Below are 14228 nucleotides of genomic sequence, written 5' to 3' on the forward strand. Positions count from 1 at the left end.
CAGGACTGTGAACACGTATAGGTGACCTGTAGCGTGGAGCTGGTTTAGCCACTCGTCCCGGCTGGATTCCCATCTTAGCACGGCATGTGCTGGGTCTGTCCACCGGACGCACTGGGCTGTGCGGGCGCACTGGCGACACAGCGCGCAACTCCGCATACCAGGGCTCCTCCTCCAGATCTTCCCTCTGCAGGTCCTCATTCAACTGCCTCATCCTCGTCTCTTCCTCCGCCGTCATCCCCCACGAGAGCAGTGGTCTGGGCTCTTCCTCTGCCCTACCGGACCACCCCATTAGCCCCCCCCCCAAAATTTTCTTGGGGCTGTTTTCCGGGCTTCCTCGACCGCCGCCTGCGACTCCGTCTACCGGCTGGCTTTTCCTCCTCGACCTGGGAGTCCGTCCGCCAGGGTCCTTTCCCCGACATGATCTCCTCCCAGGTCCAGAACTCCTTTCCCTCGCGAGCCCATCTCTCGCGCTCCTTTTCCTCCCGCTGCTTGGTCCTGGTTCGGTGGGGAATTCTGTCACAGCTGTCTGTAAGAGGGAACCAAGGTGCAGCAGAGGATGTGCTCATCATTAGAATTTTAATTCAAATAAACAAGAGAACACTACAAAAAGACCAAAACGACAGCAAACAGTCCTGTTAGGAAAATACTCAAACAGAAACAATTACCCACAAAACCCAAAGGAAAAACATGCTCCTTATGTGTGACTCCCAATCAGCAGCAACGAGCTTCAGCTGTGCCTGATTGGGAGCCACACACACGGCCCAAAACAAAGAAATACCAAAACATAGAAAAAGGAACATAGAACGCCCACCCAATGTAACACCCTGGCCTAACCAAAATAAAGAACAAAAAACCCCTCTATGGCCAGGGCGTTACAGTACCCCCCCCCAAAGGTGCGGACTCCGGCCGCAAAACCTGACTCTGAAGGGGAGGGTCCGGGTGGGCCTTCTTACGGCGGCGGCTCAGGTGCGGGACGTGGCCTCTGCTCCACCCTTGACGTCGCCCTCTTAGGTGGCGCACCTGGCCGCGCCGAAGGTCTGGTGGGCGACGCTGACTGCGCCCGGCTGGCGGGCGACCCTGACTGCGCCCGGCTGGCGGGCGACCCTGGCTGCGCCCGGCTGGCGGGCGGCGATGGTTGCGCCCGGCTGGCGGGCGGCGATGGTTGCGCCCGGCTGGCGGGCGACCCTTGTTGCGCCCGGCTGGCGGCCGGCGATGGTTGCGCCCGGCTGGCGGGCGACCCTGGCTGCGCCCGGCTGGCGGGCGACCCTGGCTGCTCCGACGGCACTGACCCAGGATTCACCAGGCTGGGGAGACATGACAGAGGCCTGGCCCTAGGCGTAGGCACAGGACTCACCGGGCTGGCGGGCGTCCCTGGCCACTCTGGCAGTTCAGGACAGTTGAGACCCACTGGAGGCCTAGTCCTGGGAGGTGGCACAGGACGGACCAGGATGGGGAGACCCACTGGAGGCCTAGTCCTGGGAGGTGGCACAGGATGGACCAGGATGGGGAGACCCACTGGAGGCCTGGTCCTGGGAGGTGGCACAGGATGGACCAGGATGGGGAGACCCACTGGAGGCCTGGTCCGAGGAGGAGGCACAGGATAAACCGGGCTGTGGGGGAGCACTGGAGTTCTGGTACGGACACTCTTTACCCACACTCCAGGCTGAAAGCCCACTTTGGCCCGGCACAGGCGGAGAGCAGGCATTGGGCGAACTGGACCCTCCCAGCGCTCTGGAGACACAGTGCGCAACGCCGGCGCAGGATAACCTGGACCGAGGAGGCGCACTGGAGACCAGACGCGCTGAGCTGGCACCATCCGCCCTGGCTCGATGCCTGCACTCGCATGGCACTTGCGGGGGGCTGGTATGTAGCGCACCGGGCTTTGAACGCGCACTGGGGACACCGTGCGCTCCACAGCATAACACGGTGTCCTACCAGTACCACGCTGCTTCCGGTAAGCACGGGGAGTTGGCTTAGGTCTACCACCTGACTCTGCCAATCTCCCCGTGTGCCCCCCCCCAAAAAAATTGTGGGGCTGCCTCCCGTGTCCGTTGAGCTCCCTTGCCTCGTACCAGCGCCTCTCAGCTCTCGCCGCCTCGATCTCCCACTGCGGGCGGCGATACTCCCCAGCTTGAGCCCATGGTCCTTTCCCATCCAGGATTTCCTCCCAAGTCCATGACTCCAGATAGCTTTTCTCCTGGTGCCTCTCCTTGTGCTGCTCCTTCCTCTGCTGCTTGGTCCGTTGTTGGTGGGTAATTCTGTCACGTTCCTCGTATTCTCCCTCATCGGAAGATATCTCGAAATCACTGTCAGACCAATACGCAGCGGGTTGCGTGCTCCATGATGTACACGAAAAAACAATAAACACGACAGATGGTGACAGTTTCACAGGAGAAACGAAACACAGTGCAAACTACAATTCCCCACGAACAGCGTGGGGGAAAATGAACTTAAATGAGATCCCAATCAGAGACAACTAGCAACAGCTGTCTCTGATTGGGAAGACAGAAACCAACATAGAAATACTCCCCAATAGAGCCAACACAAGGCTCCAACGCAAAACAGAAAACAAACACAGGAAAACCACCCAACATAAACCACCCTGACCCAAAACACCTGAGTTCACCCGGTCAGGGCGTGACACATGAACATGCGTGCAAATTTGGCGCAATGTAGAATTTTAAGAACAACAATAAACAATACCGTTACAACCTGTTGCGGTCACTCCCCTGTGAGAAGGTAGGGTCAATGGAGGATCATGTTCAAAGTGGCTAGAGAGGACTAATGAGAGAGAGAAATAATGATAAAGAAAATATTAGCCTACAAGATTCAATCAAGCTACGTTTGCATCACAGTAAAACTGGCAAAATGGATTTAAAAATGGATACATCATCCAAAGTGTAATTAATAACTTCACCATTCTCAAAGGGATATTCAATGTCTGTTTTTTTTATTTTTCTTTACCCATCTTCCAATAGGTGTCCTTTGCGAGACATTGGTAAACCTCCCTGGTCTTTGTGGTTGAATGTGTGTTTGAAATGCACTGCTCGACTGAGGGACCTTACAGATAATTGTATGTGTGGGGTACAGAGGTGAGGTAGTCATTAAAAAATCATGTTAAGGACTATTATTGCACACAGAGTGAGTCCATGCAACTTATTATGTGACTTGTTAAGCACATTTTTATTTTATTATTTAGGCTTGTCAAAACAAGGTGTTGAATACTTATTGACCCAAGACATTTCAGCTTTTCATTTGTAATTAATGTGTAAAAATTTTGAAAAACAATTCCACTTTGACATTATGGGGTATTGTGTGTGTAGGCCAGTGACAAAAATCTCTATTTAATCCATTTTAAATTTGGACTGTAATGTGGAAAAAGGGGTGTGAATATTTTCTGAAGGCACTTTAACAGGAAGTATGTAGCACCTGCATTCATTAGGCTACTGGTCTTTAGGCACGTACGTGCACACACACACACACACACACACACACACACACACACACACACACACACACACACACACTGGGGACTAGGTTACACCAACACAGGCTTAGGTAAAAAGGCATACACTCCAAAAACCTTCAGATGAGTAAGAATAAGCTTTAGATGTATCTACATTGAACAGATCTTGATTGCTTTCATGCTATTTATTACAACTTTGTAATGTTTTTATAGATGAATAGATGTATGCTTTTTGTGGGGAAAAAGCCACTATGTAGAAAAATGTCTCTCAATGGGTTAAAAACCTTAGGCCACTAATATGACAACTGATATTGTATGTGATGAAGGGGCATGGACTATCGGATCAATTTATGTTCAGCCTGGCCCAAGGCGGTTTTTCATTTCAAAATGGCGGTCCAAGTGGGAGATGATGACAAATTGTACAGTCATACATGTATCATGTTTAGGGTACTATAAAGAGTTAGAATGATTTGACCTTTTACAAAGCATCTCACCAACGGAACTCTAAGCTTGGTTGTGTGGTACATGTAAATGCATGGTCCTTAGCAGTTAAGCCTGGTAGGCTCCTGGTAGGGTCGTAGTCTGTTATAAGGTGACCTATCTTCTCTCAATTAATCTTTGCATGATTCCTCGCCTCCTTTCTTCTCGGATTCCATCTCATCTCCTTCTCTTACGCATTGGACGAAAAGGTCAGAGGGAAGGAACTTTGGAGCTTCTCACCCTATATGGTTAAGAAGGAGGCGAGGAGAGATGATGCAAAGAATTGTGGAAAAATGTATTGGAAAAGAGCCTGACTCTCCTCCTTTCCTGTCAGGGTTTTCGAACTATGAAGATCTATAACATCAGCCACGCTAGTGTATTATACAGTGAGTGTACAAAACATTAAGGACACCTTCCTAATATTCAGTTGCACCCCCCCTTTTGCCCTCAGAACAGCCTCCATTCGTCGGAAGAATGGACTCTACAAGGTGTCAAAAGCATTCCACAGGGATGCTGGCCCATGTTGACTCCAATGCTTACCACAGTTGTGTCAAGTTGGCTGGTTGTCTTTGGGTGGTGGACCCTTTTGGACACACAGGGGGAACTGTTGAGTGTGGAAAAACCCAGCAGCGTTACAGTTCTTGACACAAACCTACTGCCATACCCCATTCAAAGGCACTTAACTCTTGTCTTGCCCATTCACCCTCTGAATGGCACATATACACAATCCATGTCTCAATTGTCTCAAGGCTTAAAAATCCTTCTTTAACCTGTCTCCTCCCCGTCATCTACACTGATTGAAGTGGATTTAACAAGTGACATCAATAAGGGCTTATAGCTTTCACCTGGATTCACCTGGTTAGTCTATCATGGAAAGAGCAGGTGTCCTTAATGTTTTGTACACTAGGTGTATATCTCTAAGGTTATGACTGGGTCTCTCCTGTCTGGCAGGGTTCCCCCGTACTGTGTCTCAGGCAGAGTCTCTGGACAACGTGTACAGTGTGGACACAGTCATCAACCTGGACGTGCCTTACCAGACTATCAAACAGAGACTGACTTCTCGCTGGCTCCATCTGCCCAGCGGACGTGTCTACAACATAGACTTCAACCCACCCAAGATCGCTGTAAGTTGGGTCAATGAGCCACAGATGTATTTGACAGCAAGATAAAGGGTGGCAGCTAGCCTAGCCATTAGAGCATTGGGCCAGCAACTGAAAGGGCGCTGGTTCGAATCCCTGAGCCAACAAGGTGATGAATCTGTCGTTATGACCTTGAGCAAGGCATAAGAGCATCTGCTAAATGACTGAAATGTAGATACTACTGAGTTATAGTGAAGCTTCTGCTCTAAATGTGTATGGCCACCTTTTACACAGGCCTTATCACACTGTAATTAGAATGATATTACACATGTAATAACCATGTAACAGGATAGTAACAACACTGATATGGCAGCTATGTCTTGTTCCATTTCTCCCAACACACAGTTGCTCTTGTCGTTAGCTAGCTTTATATGAATATACAGCTGCTCTTTAAAAGCTCTTAATTGTCCTAATCCACCACGCAACCATCTTATGACATAAAAATAGCTTCTGGACATCAGAACAGCGAATATTCACCTCGAACTGGACAAATATTTTTTCTTTAATGAGTCTGACGCGAAATATATACATTTGAAGTCGGAAGTTTACATACACCTTAGCCAAATACATTTAAACTCAGTTTTTCACAATTCCTGACATTTAATCCTAGTAAAAATTCCCTGTTTTAGGTCAGTTAGGATCACCACTTCATTTTAAGAATGTGAAATGTCAGAACAATAGTAGAGAATGATTTATTTCAGCTTTTATTTCTTTCATCACATTCCCAGTGGGTCAGAAGTTTACATACACTCAATTAGTATTTGGTAGCATTGCCTTTAAATTGTTTAACTTGGGTCAAACGTTTTGGGTATCATTCCACAAGCTTCCAACAATAAGTTGGGTGAATTTTGGCACATTCCTCCTGACAGAGCTGGTGTAACTGAGTCAGATTTGCAGGCCTCCTTGCTTTTTCAGTTCTGCCCACAAATGTTCTATAGGATTGAGGTCAGGGCTTTGGGATGGCCCCTCCAATACCTTGACTTTGTTGTCCTTAAGCCATTTTGCCACAAGTTTGGAAGTATGCTTGGGTCATTGTCCATTTGGAAGACCCATTTGCGACCAAGCTTTAACTTTCTGACTGATGTCTTGAGATGTTGCTTCAATATATGCACATAATTGTCCTTCCTCATGATGCCATCTATTTTGTGAAGTGCACCAGTCCCTCCTGCAGCAAAGCACCCCCACAACATGATGCTGCCACCCCCCTGCTTCACGGTTGGGATGGTGTTCTTCAGCTTGCAAGCCTCCCCCTTTTTCCTCCAACCGTAACAATGGTCATTATGGCCAAAACAGTTCTATTTTTGTTTCATCAGAGGACATTTCTCCAAAAAGTACAATCTTTGTCCCCATGTGCAGTTGCAAACCGTAGTCTGGATTTTTTTTATGGTGGTTTTTGAGTAGTGGCTTCTTCCTTGCTGAGTGGCCTTTCAGGTTATGTCGATATAGGACTCGTTTTACTGTGGATATAGATACTTTTGTACCTGTTTCCTCCAGCATCTTCACAAGGTCCTTTGCCGTTGTTCTGGGATTGATTTGCACTTTTCGCACCAAAGTACATTAATCTCTAGGAGACAGAACACGTCTCCTTCCTGAGCTGCGTGGTCCCATGGTGTTTATACTTGCGTACTATTGTTTGTACAGATGAACATGGTACCTTTAGGCATTTGGAAATTGCTCCCAAGGATGAACCAGACTTGAGGAGATCAACAATTTTATTTTGGAGGTCTTGGGTCTTGGGATGATTTCTTTTGATTTTCCCATGATGTCAAGCAAACAGGCACTGATTTGGAAGGTAGGCCTTGAAATTCATCCACAGGTACACCCCCAATTGACTCAAATTATATCTCTTAGCCTATCAGAAGCTTCTAAAGCCATGACATAATTTTCTGGATTTTTCCAAGCTGTTTAAAAGGCACAGTCAAATTAGTGTATGTAAACTTCTGACCCACTGGAATTGTGATACAGTGAAATAATGTCTGTAAACAATTGTTGGAAAAATTTGTTGTGTGATCCACAAAGTAGATGTCCTAACCGATTTGCCAAAACTATAGTTTGTTAACAAAAAATTTGTGGAGGGGTTGGAAAACAAGTTTTAATGACTCCAACCTAAGTTTATGTAAACTTCCGACTTCAACTGTAATGTTGCACCCAGACAAGGCCCATATCCCCGTCATTCGTATGAAGAAAATAAGGATATACAAGGTGCAGAGATCAGGGTGCCTTGTGAGAATTCGTCAGCGAGTGTGTAATCCACCTTTACTATCCGTTCTATTGGCCAACATGCAATCACTGTAGAATTAACTGGATGAGCTCCTACCAACGGGACATTAAAAACTATAATATCTTATGTTTCACTGAGTCGTGGCTGAACAACGACACGGATAAGTTTGAATCCTCCTACACAGGCTCTGACGCTCGTCGGATGTGGCAGGCCTTGCAAACTGTTACGGACTACAAAGGGAAACCCAGCCGCGAGCTGCCCAGGGACGCGAGCCTACCAGACGGGCTAAATGCCTTTTATGCTCGCTTCGAGGCAAGCAACACTGAAGCATGCATGAGAGCATCAGCTGTTCCGGATGACTGTGTGATTACGCTCTCTGTAGCCGATGTGAGCAAGGCCGCGGAGCCAGATGGATTTCCAGGACGTGTACTTAGAGCATGCGCGGACCAACTGGCAACTGTCTTCACTGACATTTTCAAACTCTCCCTTACTGAGTCTGTAATACCTACACTACCGGTCAAAAGTTTTAGAACACCTACTCATTCAAGAGTTTTCTTTATTTTGCTATTTTATACATTGTAGAATAATAGTGAAGACATCAAAATGAAGAAATAACACATATGGAATCATGAGGTAACCAAAAAAGTGTTAAACTAAATATATTTTATATTTGAGGATCTTTGCCTTTATGACAGCTTTGCACACTCTTGGCATTCTCTCAACCAGCTTCACCTGGAATGATTTTCCAACAGTCTTGAAGGAGTTCCCACATGCTAAGCAGTTGTTGGCTGCTTTTCCTTCACTCTGTGGTCCGACTCATCCAAACTATCTCAATTTGGTTGAGGTCAGTTGATTGTGGAAGCCAGGTCATCCCGTGTGGCTCAGTTGGTAGAGCATGGTGTTTGCAACGCCAGGGTTGTGGGTTCGATTCCCACGGGGGACCAGTACGGGAAAAAATAAATAATGAAATGTATGCATTCACATAAGTCGCTCTGGATAAGAGCATCTGCTAAATGACTAAAATGTAAATGATGCAGCACTCCATCACTCTCCTTCTTGGTAAAATAGTCGTTACACAGCCTGGAGGTGTGTTGGGTCATTGTCCTGTTGAAAAACAAATGATAGTCCCACTAAGCTCAAACCAGATGGGATGGCGTATCGCTGCAGAATGCTGTGGTAGCCATGCTGGTTAAGTCTGCCTTGAATTCTAAATAAATCACAGACAGTGTCACCAGCAAAGCACCCCCACACCATAACAGGTATTTTTGGAATTAGTTCCAGTCATTGGCAGCAGAGAACTGGAAGGGAAGGCCAAAGAGCAATAGGCTTTGGGGGTGATACGTGAAATATACCTGCTGGAGCGAGTGCTATGGGTGGGTGCTGCTATGGTGACCAGTGAGCTGAGATAAGGCAGGGCTTTATCTAGCAAAGACTTATAGATGATCTGGAGCCAGTGGGTCTAGCGCCGAATATGTAGCGAGTGCCAGCCGACGAGAGCATACAGGTCGCAGTGGTGGGTAGTATATTACAAGGGTATGTTTGGCAGCAGGGTATGTTTGTAATTGTCCACATATTCAGAACCGTCCAGAGTAGTGATGCTGGACGGGCGGGCAGGTGTGGGCAGCGATCGGTTGAAGAGCATGCATTTAGTTTTACTTGCATTTAGGAGCAGTTGGAGGCCACGGAAGGAGAGTTGTATGGCATTGAAGCTCGTCTGGAGGTTTGTTAACACAGTGTCCAAAGAAGGGTCAGAAGTGTTCAGAATGGTGTCGTCTGCGTAGAGGTGGATCAGAGAATCACCAGCAGCAAGAGCGACATCATTGATGTATACAGAGAAAAGAGTCGGCCCGAGAATTGAACCCTGTGGCACCCCCATAGAGGCTGCCAGAGGTCCGATCAACAGGCCCTCCGATTTGAACTCTGTCTGAGAATTAGTTGGTGAACCAGGCGAGGCAGTCATTTGAGAAACCAAGGCTGTTGAGTCTGCCGATAAGAATGTGGTGCTTGAAAGAGTCGGAAGCCTTGGCCAGGTCGATGAATATGGCTGCACAGTATTGTCTCTTATCGATGGCGGTTATGATATCGTTTAGGACCTTGAGCGTGGCTGAGGTGCACCCATGACCAGCTCGGAAACCAGATTGCATAGCGAAGAAGGTACGGTGGGATTCGAAATGGTCGGTGATCTGTTTGTTAACTTGGCTTTCGAAGACCTTAGAAAGGCAGGGTAGGATAGATATAGGTCTGTAACAGTTTGGGTCTAGAGTGTCTCCCCTTTGAAGCGGGGGATGACCACGCCAATCTTTGGGGATCTCAGACGATACGAAAGAGAGGTTGAACAGGCTAGTACTAGGGGTTGCAACAATTTCGGTGTTTAATTTCAGAAAGAGAGGGTCCAGATTGTCTAGCCATGCTGATTTGTAGGGGTCCAGATTTTGCAACTCTTTCAAAACATCAGCTATCTGGATTTGGGTGAAGGAGAAATGGGGGAGGTTTGGGAAAGTTGCTGTGGGGGGTGCAGGTCTGTTGACCGGGGTAGGGGTAGCCAGGTGGAAAGCATGGCCAGCCATAGAAAAATGCTTATTGAAATGATCGGTTTATCGGTGGTGGCAGTGTTTCCTATCCTCAGTGCAGTGAGCAGCTGGGAGGAGGTGCTCTTATTCTCCATGGACTTTACAGTGTCCCTGAACTTTTTGGAGTTTGTGCTACAGGATGCACATTTCTGTTTGAAAAAGCTAGCCTTTGCTTTCCTAACTGCCTGTGTATATTGGTTCCTAACTTCCCTGAAATGTTGGATATCGCGGGGCCTATTCAATGCTAATGCAGTACGCCACAGGATGTTTTTGTGCTGGTCAAGGGCAGTCCGGTCTGGAGTGAACCAAGGGCTATATCTGTTCCTGGTTCAACATTTTTTGAATGGGGCATGCTTATTTAAGATGGTGAGAACAGCACTTTTAAAGAATAACCAGGTATCCTCTACTGACGGAATGAGGTCAATATCCTTCCAGGATACCCAGGTCAGGTATTAGGGAGCGTTTGACAGTGATGAGGGGTGGTCATTTGACCACAGACCCATTATGGACGCAGGCATTGAGGCAGTGATCGCTGAGATCCTGGTTGAAGACAGCAGAGGAGTATTTAGAGGGCAGGTTGGTCAGGATGATATCTATGACGGTGACCGTGTTTACAGATTTGGGGTTTATGCCTGGTAGGTTCATTGATCATTTGTGTGAGATTGAGGGCATCTAGCTTAGATTGTAGGACGGCCGGGGTGTTAAGCATGTCCCAGTTTAGGTCACCTAACAGTATGAGCTCTGAAGATAGATGGGGGGCAATCAATTCACATACGGTGTCCAGGGCACAGCTGGGGGCAGAAGGTGGTCTATAACAAGCGGCAACGGTGAGAGACTTGCTTCTGGAAAGGTGGATTTTTAGAAGTAGAACCTCGAATTGTTTGGACATAGACCTGGATAGTATGACAGAACACTGCAGGCTGTCTCTGCAGTAGATTGCAACTCCGCCCCCTTTGGCAGTTCTATCTTGTCGGAAAATGTTATAGTTAGGGATGGAAATTTCTGGATTTTTGGTGGTCTTCCTAAACCAGGATTCAGACACGGCTAGGACATCCGGGTTGGCAGAGTGTGCTAAAGCAGTGAGTAAAACAAACTTAGGGAGGAGGCTTCTAATGTTAACATGCATGAAACCAAGGCTTTTACGGTTACAGAACAAATGAGAGCGCCTGGGAAATGGGAGTGGAGCTAGGTGCTGCAGGGTCTGGATTAACCTCTACATCACCAGAGGAACAGAGGAGGAGTAGGATAAGGGTACGGCTAAAGGCTATAGGAACTGGTCGTCTTGTGCGTTCGGAACAGAGAATAAAAGGAACAGGTTTCTGGGTGTGGAAGAATAGATTCAAGGCATAATATACAGACAAGTGGAGGTAAACCTAGGCATTGAGTGACGATGAGAGAGGTTTTGTCTCTAGAGACATCATTTAGACCAGGTGAGGTCACCGAATGTGTGGGAGGTGAAACAAACGGGCTAGCTATGGCATATTGAGCAGGGCTGGAGTCTCTACAGTAAAATAAGACAATAATCACTAACCAAAACAGCAATGGACAAGACATATTGACATTAGTGATCATAGGGACCAGTGGGAGGCTAGGTGAGCTGGAGACACGGCGATTCAGACAGCTAGCGGGCTGGGGCTAGCAGGCTAGCAGAAGGGCCTTGGGGGGGACGTCGCAACGGAAGAAGTCTGTTGTAGCCCCCTCGGACGGTTACGTCGGCAGACCAGTCGTGTTGGATTGGCAGGGCTCCGTGTAGGCAGTAAAAGGGTCCAGGCCAATTGGCAAAATAGGTATTGTAGCCCAAGAAATTGGCTGATGGTCCTCTTCAGCTAACAGTCTGATATGCTCTGGACAGTTAGCGGGCCGCGGCTAGCAGATGGACCTTCAGGGGACGTCGCAACGGAGGATCCTGTTGAAACCCCTCGGGCGGATTTCGATGTTGATGTGTTGAGATGTGTCTGTTACTTGAACTCTGTGAAGCATTTATTTGGGCTGCAATCTGAGGCTGGTAACTCTAATGAACTTATTCTCTGCAGCAGAGGTAACTCTGGGTCTTCCATTCCTGTGGCGGTCCTCATGAGAGCCAGTTAGCGCTTGATGGTTTTTGCGATTGCACTTGAAGAAACTTTCAAAGTTCTTGAAATGTTCTGTATTGACTGACCTTCATGTCTTAAAGTAATAATGGACTGTTGTTTCTCTTTGCTTATTTGAGCTGTTCTTGCCATAATATGGACTTGGTCTTTTACCAAATAGGGCTATCTTCTGTATATCCCCCTACATTGTCACAACACAACATGATGCTGGTTGAGAGAATGCCAAGTGTGTGCAAATATGTCATCAAGGCAAGGGTGGCAATTTGAAGAATCTCAAATCTATTTTTATTTGTTTAATACTTTTTTTGTTACTACATGATTCCGTATGCATTATTTCTACTATTATTCTACATGTATGAAATAGTAAAAATAAAGAAAAGTGTTCTAAAACTTTTGACCGGTAGTGTACATGTTTCAAGCAGACCACCATAGTCCCTGTGCCTAAGAAAGCGAATGTATTCTGTTTAAATGTCTACCGCCTGGTAGCACTCACGTCGGTAGCCATGAAGTGCTTTGAAGGGCTGGTCATGGCTCACATCAACACCATCATCCCGTAAACCCTAGACCCAGTCCAATTTGCATACCACCCCAACAGAAACACAGATGACGCAATCTCGATTGCGCTTCACACTGCCCTTTCCCACTTTGACAAAAGGAACACCTATGTGAGAATGCTGTTCATTGACTACAGCTTAGCGTTCAACACCATAGTGCCCACAAAGCTCATCACTTAGCTAAGGACCCTGGGATTAAACACCTCCCTCTGAAATTCGATCCTGTACTTCCTGACAGGCCACCCCCAGGTGGTAAGGGTTGGCAACAACACGTCTGCCACGCTGATCCTCAACACGGGGGCCCCTCAGGGGTACATGATTAGTCTCCTGTACTCCCTGTTCACCCACAACTGCGTGGTCAAGCACGACTCCAACACCATCATTAAGTTTGCTGACGACACAACAGTGGTGAGACACCTAGATGAGACAGCCTATAGGGAGGAGATCAGAGACCTGGCAGTGTAGTGCCAGGACAACAACTTCTTCCTCAACGTGAGCAAGACAAAGGTAATGATCGTGGACTACAGGAAAAGGAGGGCCGAGCATGCCCCCATTCACATAGATGGGGCTGTAGTGGAGCGGGTCGAGCATTTCAAGTTCCTTGGTGTCCACATCACCAACAAACTATCATGGTCCAAACACACCAAGAAAGTTGTGAAGAGAACACAACAATTCCTTTTCCCCCTCAGGAGACTGAACATATTTGGCAAAGGTCCCCAGATCCTCAAGACGTTCTACAGCTTCACCATCGAGAGCATCCTGACTGGTTGCATCCTCGCCTGGTATGGCAACTGCTCGGCATCCAACCGTAAGACGCTACAGAGTGTAGTGCATACAGCCCAGTACATCGCTGGGGCCAAGCTTCCTGTCATCCAGGACCTATATACTAGGCGGTGTCAGAGGAAGGCCCCAAAAATGGTCACCAAGTCATAGACTGTTCTCTCTGCTACCACACGGCGAGTGGTACTGGATCGCCAAGTCTAGGTTGAACAGCTTCTACCCCCAAGCCATAAGACTGCTGAACAATTAATCAAATGGCCACCTGGACTATTTACACTGACCCCCCCCCCCCTTTGTTTTTACACTGCTGCTACTCAATTGTGGAAAAAGTAACAAATTGTCATACTTGAGTAAAAGTAAAGATACCTTAATAGAACATGACTCAGGTAAAAGTGAAAGTCACCCAGTAAAATACTACTTGAGTAAGAGTCTAAAAGTGTTTGGTTTTAAGTATTCTTAAGTGTCAAAGTAACTGTAATTCTTAAAATATACTTAAGTATCAAAAGTAAAATGTAAAATTCCTTATATTAAGAAAACCAGACGGGACAATTTGCTTGTTTTTTAAATGTATGGATAGCCAGGGGCACACTTCAAACGAAGCATTTGTGTTTAGTGAGTCTGACAGAAAAGAGGCGGTGGGGATGACCAGGGATGTTCTCTTGATAAATGTGTGAATTAGACCATTTTCCTGTCCTGCTAAGCATTCAAGTACTTTTGGGTGTCAAGGAAAATGTATGGAGTAAAAAGTACATTATTTTCTTTAGGAATGTAGTGAAGTAAAAGTTGTCAAAAATATAAATACTAAAGTACAGATACCCCCAAAAACTACTTAAGTAGTACTTTAAAGTATTTTTTACTTATGCATTGTCACTTTACCCTTACCTACATGTACAAATTGCCTCAACTAACATGTACACCTGCACATGGA

General features: G+C 46.9%; 1 protein-coding gene across 1 annotated transcript in view; it reads left to right on the forward strand.

The window, feature by feature from the left end:
* The window catches only part of LOC115159127 (GTP:AMP phosphotransferase AK3, mitochondrial), a 40857-nt gene that overhangs the window by 16339 nt on the left and 10290 nt on the right, over window positions 1-14228 (forward strand). The window contains exon 3 of the mRNA XM_029708564.1: window positions 4898-5070. Within this exon, the coding sequence (XP_029564424.1) occupies window positions 4898-5070 (173 nt within the window). The remainder of the gene's footprint in view (window positions 1-4897; window positions 5071-14228) is intronic.

This window comes from Salmo trutta, chromosome 23 (assembly GCF_901001165.1).
Source record: "Salmo trutta chromosome 23, fSalTru1.1, whole genome shotgun sequence".
Classification (NCBI taxonomy): domain Eukaryota; kingdom Metazoa; phylum Chordata; class Actinopteri; order Salmoniformes; family Salmonidae; genus Salmo; species Salmo trutta.